General features: G+C 56.6%; 1 protein-coding gene across 1 annotated transcript; it reads left to right on the forward strand.

The window, feature by feature from the left end:
* The first annotated feature begins 4,574 nt into the window (after positions 1 to 4,574).
* Positions 4,575 to 15,173, forward strand: LOC120589232 (disintegrin and metalloproteinase domain-containing protein 11-like). The gene is made up of 7 exons (XM_039846737.1): positions 4,575 to 4,747; positions 5,201 to 5,376; positions 13,232 to 13,308; positions 13,491 to 13,557; positions 14,543 to 14,628; positions 14,717 to 14,792; positions 15,001 to 15,173. Exons 1-7 carry the CDS (start codon positions 4,672 to 4,674, stop codon positions 15,016 to 15,018), a joined length of 576 nt encoding a protein of 191 aa, XP_039702671.1. The 5' UTR covers positions 4,575 to 4,671; the 3' UTR covers positions 15,019 to 15,173.
* Position 15,174: the final 1 nt, after the last annotated feature.

Raw genomic sequence — 15,174 nt, forward strand, 5'->3', positions numbered from 1 at the left:
GATTCATATTGTGACTTTCGGCAAGTCCCTTTACTATCTCAGTCTTGGTTTCCTTATCTAAGTGAGGGGCTTGGATGAGATGATTTCAAGGATCTTTCCTTCCAATAATAAAATACCATGACCTCCAACAAATCCCTTGTACCCCTCCCATCCTGCTGCCACCACAGACCAACTTACCTGGGAACTCATTCGTGGTCCAAGCCTGGCTCCCTCTTCCCACTGTCATCTCTCCTGGCATCTCTGACTCCTGCCCCCTCTGCCACTCCAACCAGTTCACTCTCCCTGCTGACCATCCCCCGCTTATGCCCAACCTGCTTCGTTGTCTCTGCCACCTCCTTCCCCCAAACCCCACTCATTCAGGCTGATCCACTTGTTTCTGACCAGTGCAGGCAATCCAGGTATGTCTTTGCTCTTGGTCCCTGACTTGGAATGCCCTTCGACAACAGGAAGAATACCCCCACTCTTTAAGTTTATATTCCATATTCTCTGTGAACCCTGTAGTGTAAGCCTTCAGGCCACAGGGGCCTGAGTTCAAATCCAGATCCTGCCTTTTTGTGACCTTTGGCAAACTCCTGAAACTTTTCTTAATCTGAAAAGTGGAAGTAATAGTTGCTGTCTCATTAGGAAGTCACAAGAAATAAATCAGCTCTGTGAGATACTGGGCTAGGCACATGTAAACACTCAAACTAACTTATTACCACTACCACCCCATCCCCCACCTCTGCCTCGCAACCTCCCCTCCCCACACACCTGTGATTCCTCCCTCTTTGACATTTCAGTTCCTCTACAGCATCTGACTCTCGATAGAGTTCATTTTCACTAACCTCCCACCTCATGACAGCTCTCTGACCCGTATCCCCATCTCCAGCGTAAATTCGTAAATGAAGCCACTAACAGGGTCTACGAGCCACTTCATACTTGGGCCCTCCATTTTCTGATGGCTGGTTCTCCAGCACTCCGGAAAAGATCCCTTGCATGGGGGAGGAGGGGCAGTGGGGTATGTGCTGCACCCCACCCCCAGCATGTCAGGCCCTTGGAGGCATGACTAAGTTTGTGAATTATGAACTCTCAAAGGATGGGTGACCCAAGATTCTGGCACCCTGGATGCTTCCAACTCCCTGAGGTGAGGCCATAGAGCTTCCAAGATTAAAGAAGGCGGTCATTTGGACAACAAAGAGGAAGGAGTGTGAGGCTCCCCTCAGAGGAATATTAGCATGTCAAGTGCAGTCCTCTCCTGGTGGAAAGGACACACTGGGCTGAGATCTGGGCAGAAGCAGAATGAACTTCCTGTCCCAATGCTGTGGGCATTTCCTCTGCTCCCTACCCCTCAACATTATGTCACCAAGTGTAGTCTTTCCATGTGCTGGGTAGAGAGGGCCCCAAGGCCCCCAAGCCATAAAGGAGTCCCTTGGGTCCTAGACAAGGGCCAGGAAGCTGACTTTCTCCTCAGCACCTTAAGGTCAACATGGATGGTGAGAGCGGAGGACGAGTGAGCCCCTTCTGTGCACCAGGCACTGCTCTGAGCACTCAAGGCTCATCTGCTTACTTAGCCCCCAGTAGCACTGCAAGAGAGGGCTTTTCTAGCCTCCATTTCACAGATGAGGAAACCAAGACTCAGAGACGCTGTGGGGCTTGATCAAGGTCACAGAACCATTAACTGGGATTGGGACCCCAGCTGGTTGCCTGGAGCCCTGAGTCCTGCTCTTATCCACCACTCCACCTTGCCCCCGTACCTGGTGTGATCTCTGCTGCAGGCCTTGAGGGCTGGGCACAAGGCCTGGACATCCTCCATTGGCAGGAATCATCACTCATCGCTCTGCCCCAGGACTGGGGCAGCTGACACCCCTCACTTACCTAACTGCTGGGACTAGGTCTTGGCCCTACAGCAGCCCAGCTTGGCCCCTGTGCAGGAAAACAGGAGAGAAGAATTAGTTGAAAGGCAGGAAGAACTGCAGGGAAAAGAGGACCTAGACTCCTTGGTGGTAGGGGGGCCTCCTGAGGGAGGGCTGGGGACTAGAGCCTAACAGCTCCATCAGAAAGGGTGACCTGAGAGTGGAATCAGTACAGCAGGAATGGTGGCCACCAGGCTCTGATTTCTAGCATACCCAGGCCTCCTCTTGGGGGAACCAAGCAATGGGCAGAAGGGACCAAAGGAAACTGCCATCACAGTGGGATTGGGGTGGGATTCCCCCAGGGGCCCCTGGTTTGAGGAAAGGCTGTCTCCACAGCCCCCAACCTCATTTGGAAAGTGGGTGAGGGAATCGAAGCAAGCTTCCTGCTTAGGAGAGTCATGAAGCTTGTAGCAGAGTTAATATGGAAGACAAGATGGGGGAGATGAGGCCTCGGGCTGGGAAGTGAGATGTGGTCAAGAGAAAGTCAAGATGCCTCACTGGGCCTGCTCAGAACTAGGGAACCCAGGGAGATAAGGAACTGCTAGGGGCTAAGGGGCCATACAATTGAGCCTCCACTAGAGCTGGCCCAGAATGTCACCAGAGAGAAGTCATTCTGGGGTCCAGGAAGGTCTTCCCAACAGGAAACTCAAGAAACCAGGGCCACAGAAGTGGTAGGAAGGTGCCTCAGCCTTGGAGGCCCAGGCCACAGATGGGGCTCTCTGTGTGGTCTCGGGCACGTTGCAAGAGAGGATCCAGACCCTCCCAGGCCCAGGACCCTCCACTGTGAAATGATAAACCCCATCTATCCTTTTGGGGGACACATCAGATCAGGGTTCACTAATGTGGTCCTGGAACATGGCACAGGTGGGGCAGGACAGACTCACCCTAGTGGTGGGGGGTGGGCTGCGGAGGGAGGAGTGGGATAGATGGACCAGTCCCCCTGTAGGTCCCAGATAGAAGGCAGAGGTGGGGATGGGGTGGCCAGAGATAAGTGGGACCCTGGATTATGGGATGCGCCTCTCACTGATCAGCTGCATGACTTTTAAGAGGCTTGCGTAGCCTCTCGAAGCATCAGTTTCCCCATTTGTAAAATGAAAAGCACAATACTTCTCTTCTGGGTAGTTATAGGTTTCCGGGGACTATCACATAGTGTAGGTCCTCATCCCCGGGAGCCTCCTGGCCCCTAAACCCTGGAATAGGATTCCAAGATGTCTCCAGAGTGAAGAAACAATTGGCTCAGCCTTGCTAAACATCTGGGTCTGGAGTGGCAGGTGGCTGGAGAGGGGGAGTCACCCATTTCTAGCATTGATGTCAGTGCCTCTTGGGAAATTGCCTTCTCACCTCTCCTGGGCCTAAAATAGAACTGGGGGTGGGGGGAGACTATCACGAGCTTGAGGCAGCTCCTCCATCCCCGGTGGTGGCTCCGGGTCCCCTGGGAAAGCAGAGGACCCAAGAAGGGGTTCCCTGTCTCCACTGCTGTTTCTCAGTGACCTGTGGTCTCCCAGGGTGGGTTCAAAGGAGGCTCTGACTTTGGGCACAGGGTCAGGGTGGGGCCTCACCAGCGGTGGCCATGCGCTACCTACCACTCCCCACCCCATCTCAGGTCTCAGGCTCCTAGGATTCTTAGCAGAGGTCAGAGATCCTCACCCCCAGTCTGGGGACCCATGGTGCCCAGAAGCCCAGGAACTGGGCTGGAGAGGCCCAGCTTGGGGGTAGGTTGGGAGGGCAAGTGGTTTGCAGACAGGGCCAGAGAGGGGAAGCTGAGGGGCTTCACAGGTATCTTCTGCTCCTCAAAGATTTGGGCTAACAAGGGGGTAGAAATGGAGCATGCAAATCGCATGTAAGTGACCTGGCTAGTGTATATGATGTTTGCAGGGAAGGGTTGGGGTGCTCTGTATGAAGGACTCAGGAGCTCAGAGACCCCTCCTGGTAGCTCTGGTGACTGCAAATCCTGAAGTCCTCCTGGAGGCAGGGGCATCTACGGCGCAGAAAAGCAGGTTGCAGGATGGAAAGGGATCTGGACCAAGGATGTGGGGGAACTCCACAATGACCTGCGCCGCGCGGTGGGCGAAAGATCCCAGAGATGCTCAGCAAGCCGTTAGCTAAAGGAGCCTTTGCCCTTCGTCGCGTCCCTGGCTCCCAACCTTCCCAACTCCAAAAACCTTCGGTCGACCTGGGCGTTCCGGTCTGGGTCTAGGGAAGCACCCTCCAGGGTATAAAGCCCAGGGGGCGAACCTGGGCGGGGCAGCCACGCCCCCACGCCTCGATCGCACGGGTCCCCAGACCTGCAGTCACCAGGTCAGAGCCCGGGGGTTTCTGTGTATCCCGCCTCCCTCCCCCTACAAGTCTTCGGAGCTCCCCAAACAAGGGGTGGCCGAGGAGGGGGTCTCAAGACAGGGACCGGGTGCGCCCTGCTCTGCACCTGCCCAGGGGGGCCGAGGTGGTGCAGGAAGTCCGGCCCCGGGGCGGTGCCTCTTTTGTCCTCGGTCTCGGCGGCCCGGGCCCTGCCCGCCTCGGGGGGGAGGCCCGGGGGGCGGGGGCGGGCCCTCGGCTCACGTGCTCGCCGCTCCGCTCTTAACCCGGCCCGCCGCCGCGCCGGGATGGCCGCGGCCGGAGCGCGCTGAGCCGGGCGCCCTCCCCGCCGCCGCCAGCCTCGTCCCCCGCCCGGCCGGCGACCCCGCCCGCGGCTCCGCAGCCCGCGCCCCCGCCCGTGTCCCGCCTCCGCCTGCACCGCGCCGCTCAGCCGCAGCCCCCGGACCCGGAGGATTATGAACGAGCCATGAGGCGGCTGCGGCGCTGGGCGATCGCGGCGCTGCTGCTGCTGCTGCTGCTGCTGCTGCTGCTCCCCGCGCCGGGTGAGTGACCCCCCGTCTGCGAGCCCGGCGCCCCCTCCCTGCCCCCGCCCCGGGTTTTGCGGCGGTTTCCGCTGCAGCCACATTTTCCTGCAGAGCTCCGGGTGACAGCCTGTCCAGAGCGCGGGAGGGTGGGGGCTGGGGAAAAGGAAGGTGCGGACACCCACCTGTCCTCGTCTGGTCCGCCCCACCGCGGCTATCCCCCTGCCGCCGGCCGGCAGACTCTGCGGGTCTCTGCAGGTTTGGTTGGGGGGGCAGTCGTGACGGGCAAGAGTGAAGCTCCTGGCCCGCTCCCCATCCCATCGGATTCTTCCCTCTTCAAGGCAGCATAGCCTCTCACCTAGACCCCTAGGACTCCCAGGGTCTCTCCAGAGTGGGGTACGGGCACCTACCCCATTCTCAAGTCCCTTGCCCCACGGTGGGCATCGACCTGCAGCTATGGCCTTGTCTCCCCAGGTCTTGGGACCCGGGGTCCTGCTGCTGCTCTGCGTTGGAGGGTCTCACCCCAGTTGTGGGGCCCAGAAACCCCTGAGGTTACAGAGCCCAGTCGTCTGGTGGGGGAGAGCTCCGGAGGAGAGGTCCGAAAGCAGCAGTTGGACACCAGGGTCCGCCAGGAGTCGCCAGGTGGCCTGGTGAGTGGGGTTGGGTGGGGAGGCCAGGGGGCTGGAACAGGCCTTAGAGCCCAAGGGAGGCCAGGGGCAACCAAGGTTTGGGCGCCTCGTAGGCTCTTGGCTCCTGCTGCTTCCCCTTTTGTGCAATGGGCTACCAAATGGGCACTAGCGGAAGCACCCACCTGCCGGGGTCCAGGCCCCCTCCTCCATCATGGGGATCTCCTGCCCTCAGCAGACCCGAAAGCCCAGTTCAACCTTGGTCAGCCTTCTGCCAGCCCCACTCCTCGCCTGCCAAGGCAAGTGGTTCTCCTCCAGCCGGGCTTGGGCAGGGTACTACCGAAGCCGGGCAGGGCAATACCCAAGCTGGGCGGGGAAAAGCAGCTAAGAGCTCAGTCAGGGATTAGAGTTCCTGAGTTCTCACCGCAGCCACCCTTACTGGGCTTTTTTAGAACAGCTTAGTGCTTTGCTCCTGCCTCAGTTTTCCCCTGTGCACTGATAGGCTTGTTGTTCTCCTTCCTGTTCTCGTTGAGGGTGGGGCCATGGAAAAAGGTTCCAGGCCCCAAGCTCACCCACAAATGCCACCCACCCCTGTCCCTTTCAGCTGCCAGGCCCTTTCTGCCTCCCAGAGGAAGGTTAGGAATGAAGGAGATTAATTGCAATTAATAATTAATTAATATCATGTGAATAATAATCACCCAGATGGAATATTCATTCAGCACATCTCAGCTCTCCAGGAGCTCAAAGCTGAAAGTTAGCCAGGCCAATGGGGGCGGTGGAGGGCGCGATGGCAAAGGCCTGGCAGGAATAGGTGTAGAGGAGAGACTCAGAGGAGGCTGCAACAGAGGTCTGAGAAGTTTGGGCAGCTGGGAGTGGTGGGAGGTACATTGGGCTGGGCAGAGGGAGGAAGGAGGGAAACGGAGGCTAACATTGCAGACATCTGTCAGACTGGCATCTGGCCCTGCCTAATGTACTTAGTTAAAAGCCCTTAGGGGGGGGTGGAGGGGCTGTGGGGGTGCTTGGGGGTGGGGGCACCTGCTGGGAAAATGGAATGGAGCAGAAGCGTACAGGCATAATAGATGGACCACTCATCCAGGCAGTGCAGAGGGGGGGAGGTGTAGTGGGTTATCATTCCATAGTGTCTTGGGTAAGTGGGGTGGTGGGGAAGCTTATCAGTCAGGAGCCTGGAGAGGCTGGAAGGAAGGGGTAGAATGCCTGATATCTCCACCCAGGCCTGCAGCGCCTGAGGTGGGGCTGTAAGTGATGGGTCCCGAGGCTAGCTGGCCAGTCCTTGATCTCACTTTTTCCTGGCATCCTGGCTCCAGGAACCCTGCAATCCCAGGGCCAGGCTGTCTGGGAGCTGACTGTCACTTAACGCTGCCAGGACGCCTGGCTGGTGCTTTAGGGGATGTCCGGATAAGGAGATGAGGTGATGCGATGGGTGGGGTCAGAGGACAAGGGGAGAGAAAAACATAGGGCCAGGTAGGGAGGAAGAGTGGGTGCTCCTTCAGCTAGTCCTTCCTGAAGTGAGGCGTTCTTGGTATGGTGGTGTCTGTGACCGTGTGGAGAGACTGGAGGGGCTGAGTGTGCAGAGGTGGAAGGAGTCTCTTTGGGTGTCATTCTGTTGGGTGAGTGGGTGGCATGTATGCATGTGCGATGTGTGTGTGACCCACTCTGAATATGCCTAAGGGAGTGTCTGAGGAGGTGGGGGTAGAGGGTTCTGTGGCTCTGTGAGGCAGTGGTCACCTCCAGAGTGTGTGTGGGGAGTCTCTCTGGGATTGAGCCTTCCCAGAAACCTTACCCCAGGGGACTTCCTCATAGCCCTGCCTTATCTGTACCCCTTAGGTGGAATTCTCACGACCCTGTAAGGCGGGTAATTTTTGTCTATCCATTTTGTAGATCAGCAAACTGTGACTCAGAGAGGTTAAGTCACTTGCTCAAAGTCAATCAAATCTTAAACAGTGATTTTCACCAAGACCAGATACTTCCCACTGCACCATTCTGCCCCTGGGGACTCTCTGGATTTTGGCATGGGGGCATATCCCCAATCCCACCTAGTACAAGGTGGAAGGTCAAGGGAGACAAAAAGACATGTCCAGAATATTTCCCCCTGACCGGAAGGAGACGTTGCAATGCTCTACCTCCCACCTGGCCTTGGAACCTTTAGGCTGATGGTGGAGACAGTACAGCATTGAGCCCAAGTGTCCCAACAGGAAGTACCCCCACCCCGGTGCTGTTGAGCTTTATCCGAAGTTATTGCACTGGTTTGAGACCTCAGGCCAGGCAAGGTGCTGGGTCAGCAAGATGTCTATCTGCTGTGGCTCATAGGGCAAGTCTGGAGGCACATGCTGGCTGGCAGGGCCGGAATAGTAGACCCGGGGGGCTAACCTGCTCTGGCTTTGGGCTGGTCACAGCACCTTTCTGAGCCAATCCTAAAATAAGGATAATATTAATCTCAGCCCCGCCCGCTGCCGGCTGGCAGTGACACGAAAGGGCTTTGTGTGCGAGGATTCCTGGCTTTTGTAGCGGGGCAAAGGGGAAAGGGAAAGTGGCCAGGAAGGAATTAGAAGCTAGAGAAATTAGAATTCACTGGGCCCTTACTGGGGGCAGGCACTGTTCTGCCTTTATGTGTATTAACTTATTTCATCCTCATCACAATTCCAGGAGGTAGGGCTGTTAGCATTCCCATTTCACAGATGGGGTAACAGGCACAGAGAGGTGAAGTAGCTACCCAGGTCACACAGCACTTAAGTGGCAGAGTCAAGATTGATACCGAGAACAACAGTCTTAACCATGTACTCTCTGCCTCTCTCTCTCAGAGATACTGCTCTCAACACCTCACTTCTGTCCAGTTTAGAAGCAGACTCAACCCAAGGCCCAGAGAAGTGGGGGAGTTTCTGGAAGTGCAGAAACCTGTGGTCACAGGGAGCCTGCAGCTGAGGGGTGAAGGAGGACAAGTAGGGCCACAGTGTTCAGCTGCACTGGTTGTTCACTGCACAAGACTGCCTGGGCACGTGGACTGAATGAAATCAGGGGGCTCATGGAGCTGCATGCATTCTGAGGGGACCCTTTTTCTAATCCACACAAATCTGCTGTGTGGGTTGTGCATGCCCTTGGGCAACCCAACTCCTTCAGAACCAAGGAGAGGGCGGGATGTAAGAGAACAGGGCGGGTGGGTGTAGGGTCCCAGGCCCAGGAGACAGACCCTCATCTGAGCCACCTGGGGGAGGGGACCTCAGTCATTGGGCTGAGGGCTTGTGAGAACCGCCCAGACCAGCATGTACTGGAAATGCCACCCCAGAAGCCCTCGGCTGGAGATGTGCTACAGTGTTTTTGTTTTCTTCCTACAGAAGGTTTGGGGACACTGGGGCAAGCCTCAGTCCCCAGCCTTTGCAAGATGGCAGTCAGGGGCAGGGAGCCACAGGGTCCGTGTCCGGAGCCCTAGTATCTCACTGTGGTCTCTGCAGTCAAGGTCACAGTGCTGTCCTGGGTTCAGAGGCAGGAGGGGATCCTGGGAGAGGGGCTAGTGGCCGGAAGCCAGGGCTAGGGCTCATGCAGGTCTCAGCCTGCTCCAGCGAGGGCCTGACACGAGGCTGGGCAGAGGGAGTGTTCATGCAGGAGGCTAAACTGCCTGAAAGGCTGCACATGTGGCTTTGGTGTGGGGCAGCCTCAGTGGGTCCCAGCTCCACTCCTTCTGACTGAGTGACCTGGGCCGGCTGCTGATGCCTTCTAAATCCCACCTTTCTCATCCATGAAGTGGAGATAACAGTCATCTCCACTTCACTCCAGCTGCTGCAAGGACCGGAGGAGATGATGAACAGGTGTCCTGCTTAGGATCCAGCAAGAGCAGATGTTCAACATCTGGGAGGCCTGCCCTCCCTCCTGATGTCAGGGTCAGGTGCTGGTATAAGAGCTGGGTGTCAGAAGCAGGAGCCAGGGCATTTTGGGGTTACTCGTTAGGCTCCATACAGGGTTTCAAGGGAGGGGCAGCACGGGTCGGAGTCTTGAGGCCTCTTTAACCAGACTCTGGCCTGTTGGCTTGACTTCCCTAAGCACCCCTGCTGGCTGCCTAAAGGGACCCAGCTGTCCAGGGTCTGTCCTCAGAGGGACTAATGACCCTGTAAGGAAGTGACTCTGTCCTCAACTATTTAGGTCAGATCCCATTATCAAAAATTCGTCCAACTGTTCTCACTATCTGGGACTCCCGCTGTCCTGCTGATAAGTGAAGCCTCATCGAATCTTGGACACAGGAGAGTCAACTGCTGGGGGAAAGAGATTCCTCTCAGGTGGGGCCCCCGCCCCTCCGGCTCCTCCCCATCTGCCACCACCCAGCCCATGCAATTGATCTAGCTCCTCAAAGCCCTGTCCAGCTGGACCATTTACACTTCCTTCTTCGTTTATTATTATTATTGCTAATCCTTGTGATAATAACATGTTAAAAGGGGCTTTCATTTAATTCACCAATGGGGAAACTGAGGCTCAAGAGAGGTTAAGCCGCTGACTCAGGCCTTCTGATGCCTTTTCATTCAACATGGGTATTGAGCCCTGGCAGGGAGGAAGGTGAGTGTAGCCATGCTCCAGGGGACTAACAGTCACACATGTGAAAAGCTGAATCAGGATGTCAAGAACTGCGTGCATAAGGGTCCAGGAGTGGAGAGGGGCCAAAGCCTCTGTGGGCTGGTGGGTGCAGGCAAGGTTTTGCAGAAGAGAGTGAGGAGTAGAAGGTCGTGGGAAGAAATCAAGGTTTGGAAGGAGGAATTTAGGGAGCAGTGCCTAGATGTTCAAATTTTCTAGGGTGTTTGGCAACCCCAAAGATTTTCAGTTTCCCCTTCCCAAGACTGATTCTGTGGGTCTGGGATGGAGGCCTGGCCTCTGTATTTGTGATTCTGGGACTTCGGCAAGATCTTTGCCTCCTTCCCTCTACACACTGTATTTGGTCAGGTCTGACACAGGGTGCAAGCAAGTGCCTGGGGAGTGGACAGGCCAGCAACAGGGAAGCCTCGAGAGGGCAGAGTCACCCCACTCCTGTGGCCACAGCTTCCATGGTAGACAGAAACTCCAGCCCAAGAGTGAGACCCTATCCTGTACCTCCACAGTATGGCCCTGGGCCAGTCACCTCTAAGTGTCTCTCCCTGAGCCTCTTCAGCCTGGCATTTGTAAAATGAGCACCAGACTTCCTGGGCTGGTTGAGATCAAATGAGCTGGAGCACGAGAGAGCTGGATAGCCAGAGAGAGCAAGAGGCAAGAGTAGGGCACAGGGTCAAGGCCTGGCTGGCCAGTCAGTCACCAGCTGCTCCGAGCTGGCTGCAGAGGAGGGCAGGTGACAGGGGACAGAAGGGGCCCCCTGAGGTGTAATGGGAGAGGTCAGGGGCAGATCAGGGGCATGAGGCAGACCAGGCAAGGAACAGTTAGTTTGTCTTTGATAGAACACGAGCCTAAAGGTTGGCTGAGGGGGTGTGGTTTTAGGGTGCCCCCTCCCCAGGTGTCTGGGATGCAGAGGTCCCAGGGACTGAGGTGGGCTTGCTTGATCTTTCTCATCTTTCGAACAGGGTTATTCCCCCATGCTCCCCCATATCAGGCCAGATCAGGCCAGGCAAACTCACCCAGGTGTCTGGTCTCCTTCCCCTTCCTCCCACCCACCGCCTTTGGCAGGTGCAGGAAATGATGAGGATAAGGAGGACCTGGTGTCTGCTCCCTTATCGGTCTGGGCTTTCCATACAGTGGGGGCAGCTTTCCCTGCACAGAGAGGGGAGAAGCCAAGTGAGTTATCTCACTGACTTCTCGAGTGGGGGAGAGTCTGCTAGTGCCAGGGCCAACTCTGCCACAATCCTGCTGGCCCAAGCCGACCCCCACTGCACAAGCCAACCTCACAGCCTTGTGTCTGGGCTCATCGTACCATTTTCAGTGGGATAATCTGAGGCTCAGAGAGGTTGCCGGATCATCCCTGAGGCTGCACAGCCCAAGAAAGTGGAATCAAGGAAAGGGGCCTGGACAGGCTGCTTCTTTGAGTGGCCAGGATAGGGACAGGGGCTTATCAGTGGGGAGCAGGAAGAACAAGCTGCATCAGACCTGGGGGCAGAGGAGTGCAGAGCTGATCCAGGCAGGGATGAGTGGGGAAAGCAGAGATAGTCCAAGCCCAGGAGGGAATGGGGCAGAGAGTCGCCAGGGTGGTGGAATGTAGCAAAACTGATCCCAAGGCCCGTTGGGGGAAGCTGCGACTCCTTGTTCTTGACTTTTCATTTCGAATCTGATCGATGTTCTTGGGGCTCAGGACAGAGCTTGGAGCCTCAGTCAGCTTGGAATGGGGTGAGTCAGTGTCCCTGAGGCTCAGAGGGCTGCCTGCCTAGGCTCTTGCCTCACCCCTACACTTCACCCCCTCTCCCAGGGCCTCTCATGGACACTGGGCCATTTTAAATCTTACTTTACCTTTGGCGAGAAGGCCCTGGAATCTGATTCCCTAGACTTGAGTCCCATCCCACCATTTCTTAGCTGGTTGACTTTGGCAAGTTAGTTATCCTCTCTGTGCCTCAGTTTCCCCATCTGTCAGATGAGAATGACAGTAGCATCTATCTCATTGAGTTGTTGTGAAGACCAAATATGATAATACTTGTAAAGCATTTAGAACAGTGCTCAGTAAAGAGTAGGAATCCAGGTGGTCGATGAAGCCAACTAGCACCAGGCTATGATTTAGTGACCTTGAGGCTCCCTTCCATCCTGCAACCTGCAACCTGCTTCCTACCAAAGAAAGGCACAAACAAATCCCTCACATTTGCACAACATAGTAGTGGGACCCTCATCTGGGGGCCTGCATTTTAGTCTTCTCAAATGGACAGGGTGGGAAGAAGGCTCCAACCCCTCTCAGGCCTCTTCCGTACTTCCTGATCTTTTTAGGACCTAAACCTTGGGGTGGGGACATGGGAGCCAAGAGGCCAACTCCCCCTCAACCCAAACTCTCCTGCCCTTTCTTGTCTTGGGATGGCTTTCCCTCGGGGCACACTAGCTTCAGGTCTGGAGTCTCTACTCCCCTACAGTAGCTGGATGCCTAAGCTGGGTGGGGCGGCCATCTTGCTCAGGCCTAGTACATTGCCATGGCAACTCGGAGCCTCCCATCCCCACTGCAAAGTCCCCTCTGAAAAATTTATCAGGAAAACTTCCGTGTTTAAAAATTAACCATGAGATTGAAATATTAAAGATGAGATGAGCTGCTTTGGGCAAGGCAGAGGGCAATGGACTTGGGAGTAGGGGAGCCAAGTTCTTTCCTACTGACAGGATGGCATGTGCCCATCCCCCCAGCTTCTAAGGACCCACGATCAATTCTAACCCACTTTACCCCTGTCTGCAGAGTCCGAGGCCTCCTCCTTAATTTGAGGCTGGGGCCAAGGTAGTGGGACAGAAAAGGAGGCACTGCTTCAGCAGGTTTCTGGGGCCACACTGCACCCCATCTCCTGTTTGCCCCTTTCCCATAATACTTCTGAGGGCCTCCGTTTAATCCACCTGAGGGTGAGATGACCCTGCCAACAGGGAGGGCCTGGCCTAGGCACTGGGCAGGCTGAGCTGCCTCTCTGCATCCTTGCTGCTCCTGGATACTGTCCCCAGAGAGGTAGGGTGGCACCTGCTCCCTTCGCTGACCCAGTGGGCAGAGTGGATGGTGCCCAGGGATGTGCACTTCTGCCCCCTGCCCCCTGGGAAGGGACAGAGTCTTGCAGAAAGATGAGTTTTCACAAAGCATCTTGCCCCCAGATCAATGATCCTCACAACTGCTGGGCTGGGCCCTCCCCTCTCCAGGGCTATGCCCTGTTCTAGGATTTCCCTGATTCCCCAATACCCACCTTCAGGCCTCCCCCAGTTGACTCCCTCTCTGCCCTTTCCCCACTTCCAGCCTGTCCACCTGGCCCAGGTGAGTTTCGTCATCCCAGCTTTCAACTCCAACTTCACCCTGGACCTGGAGCTGAACCAGTGAGTGTGGCCTTGAGCCTGGGAGGAAGGGCTGCAGGCGGGTGAGCGAGGCATGTCATGGACTTGGCTGGCTGGAGCGGGAAACGAGGCTGGGACGGGGGACCTGAATTTGAGCCAAGGAGGGACCCAAGCCTGACTCAGCTCCACCAATGACCCCTTCTTCCTCTCGTGCACTGTTTCAGTCACCTCCTCTCCTCACAATACGTGGAGCGCCATTTCAGCCGGGAAGGGACAACCCAGCACAGCACCGTGAGTGCCACTGGAAGGGGACAGAGGAGGCGGAATGAAGGGACAGGTGGCCGTTGGAGATGGGGTTTGGGGTATACTTTACACTCGGGATGCTCCATCTCCCCACCTTGGAGGCTTTGAGGGTTGAGGTCAGGGTGGCTTGTCGAAGGGTGTGGAGCCCTGGGCTCCCCTCGCCTGGCTCCAGAAGCCTGACCCTGGCTGACCTCTCTGCCCAGCATGGAGGCATTCAAGCACCCTCACTGCTCCATGCCCAGACATTCTTGGGGAAAATGCCATCTTGCTCAGCATCAAGGCTCTGGGAATTCCTGGCTGCCTGGGACACCAAGGTCCCAGCCCTGGAGGCTCAGGGACGCAGCAAAGATGAATGACTGGCTATAAATAGCCTCCTCCCCCACCCAGCCTGTTCAGGAACGGGAGCACAAGTAATTCTACAGGAAGCAGGAAACGGGGTGCTGGTCCCCTCTGACCTGGGCCAGGAGGACACATACTCCGCACAGTTTCTCAGCCACGGACCACGTGTCCAGGGGTGGACCACGGAGGCAGTGGCATCTGAATACACTATGTGTGAAATTGTGTGTACATGTTGGGAGCGAGTCCATAGCGTTCATCCGATTAAGTGAGCTAATCCACGGTAAGTGCTTAGAATAGTGCGTGGCACACAGCAGGTGCTAATGAATGCTAGCTGTTCTTCTCAGAGGAGTCTGGGATCCCTGTACCAGCCTCAACAAATGGTTAAGAACCACTGATGCAGTCCAATATCCTCATTTCCTAGGTGAGGTAGAGGCCAGAGAGGGCCAGGAACTTTCCCAGGGTGAAACAGCAAATTAAGAGCTTGACCGGAGTAGAGCCAGGCTGCAGATTTCCAGGTGTACCCAGGACTGCAGCCAGCTGCATGCACAGGGCAGCTTCAGCAGCCCTCGACCATCCTCCATGCCTCCGTGCCAGGGCGAGGGGCATGTCCACTTACCTTCTGCTCTTCCTCCAGGGGGCTGGAGACCACTGCTATTACCAGGGGAAGCTCCGAGGGAACCCCCACTCTTTTGCTGCCCTCTCCACCTGCCAGGGGCTGCAGTGAGTATGGAGAGGAGCTGGGTGGCTGGGGAAAGCCTCCGGCCCCGGGCCTGGGAACAGTGGGGGAGCTGCGCCTCTCTCTCTGCAGTGGGGTCTTCTCTGATGGGAACTTCACCTACATCATGGAGCCCCGAGAGATGGCTGGGCCTCGGGAAGCCCCCCAGGTGAGCCTTCATGGTCCCCTCTGATAGCCCTGCTCATCCTGATGGCTGTCACTGCTCCCTCCTCCTCCTCCCTTGGTAACCGCAGCCTCACTGCCCTCCTCAGTGACCCCAGCTCTGGTTCCCTCCGCCTGTGCCCCTAGCTCCAATGTCCCCTGTCCCCCAGGTAACCTCTCATGGGGCTCCAGTGTCCTTTGCCCCTATCTCTCAGGGCGCCCCCAGGTCTTGACCCCGGAATCTGAGCATCTGGGAGATCAGATCCGACATGGGAGCTCTGGCCAGTTCTGGGTCACCCTGGGGTGGGTGGGGGGAAGGGCTGGTGCTGTCCCCCGCCCCAGCTAGGCTCAGAACAGACATGGTCAGCTCCCAAGAACTAATGTCCCCT

This window comes from Pteropus medius, unplaced genomic scaffold (genome assembly GCF_902729225.1).
Source record: "Pteropus medius unplaced genomic scaffold, Ma_sr-lr_union100, whole genome shotgun sequence".
Lineage (NCBI taxonomy): Eukaryota > Metazoa > Chordata > Mammalia > Chiroptera > Pteropodidae > Pteropus > Pteropus medius.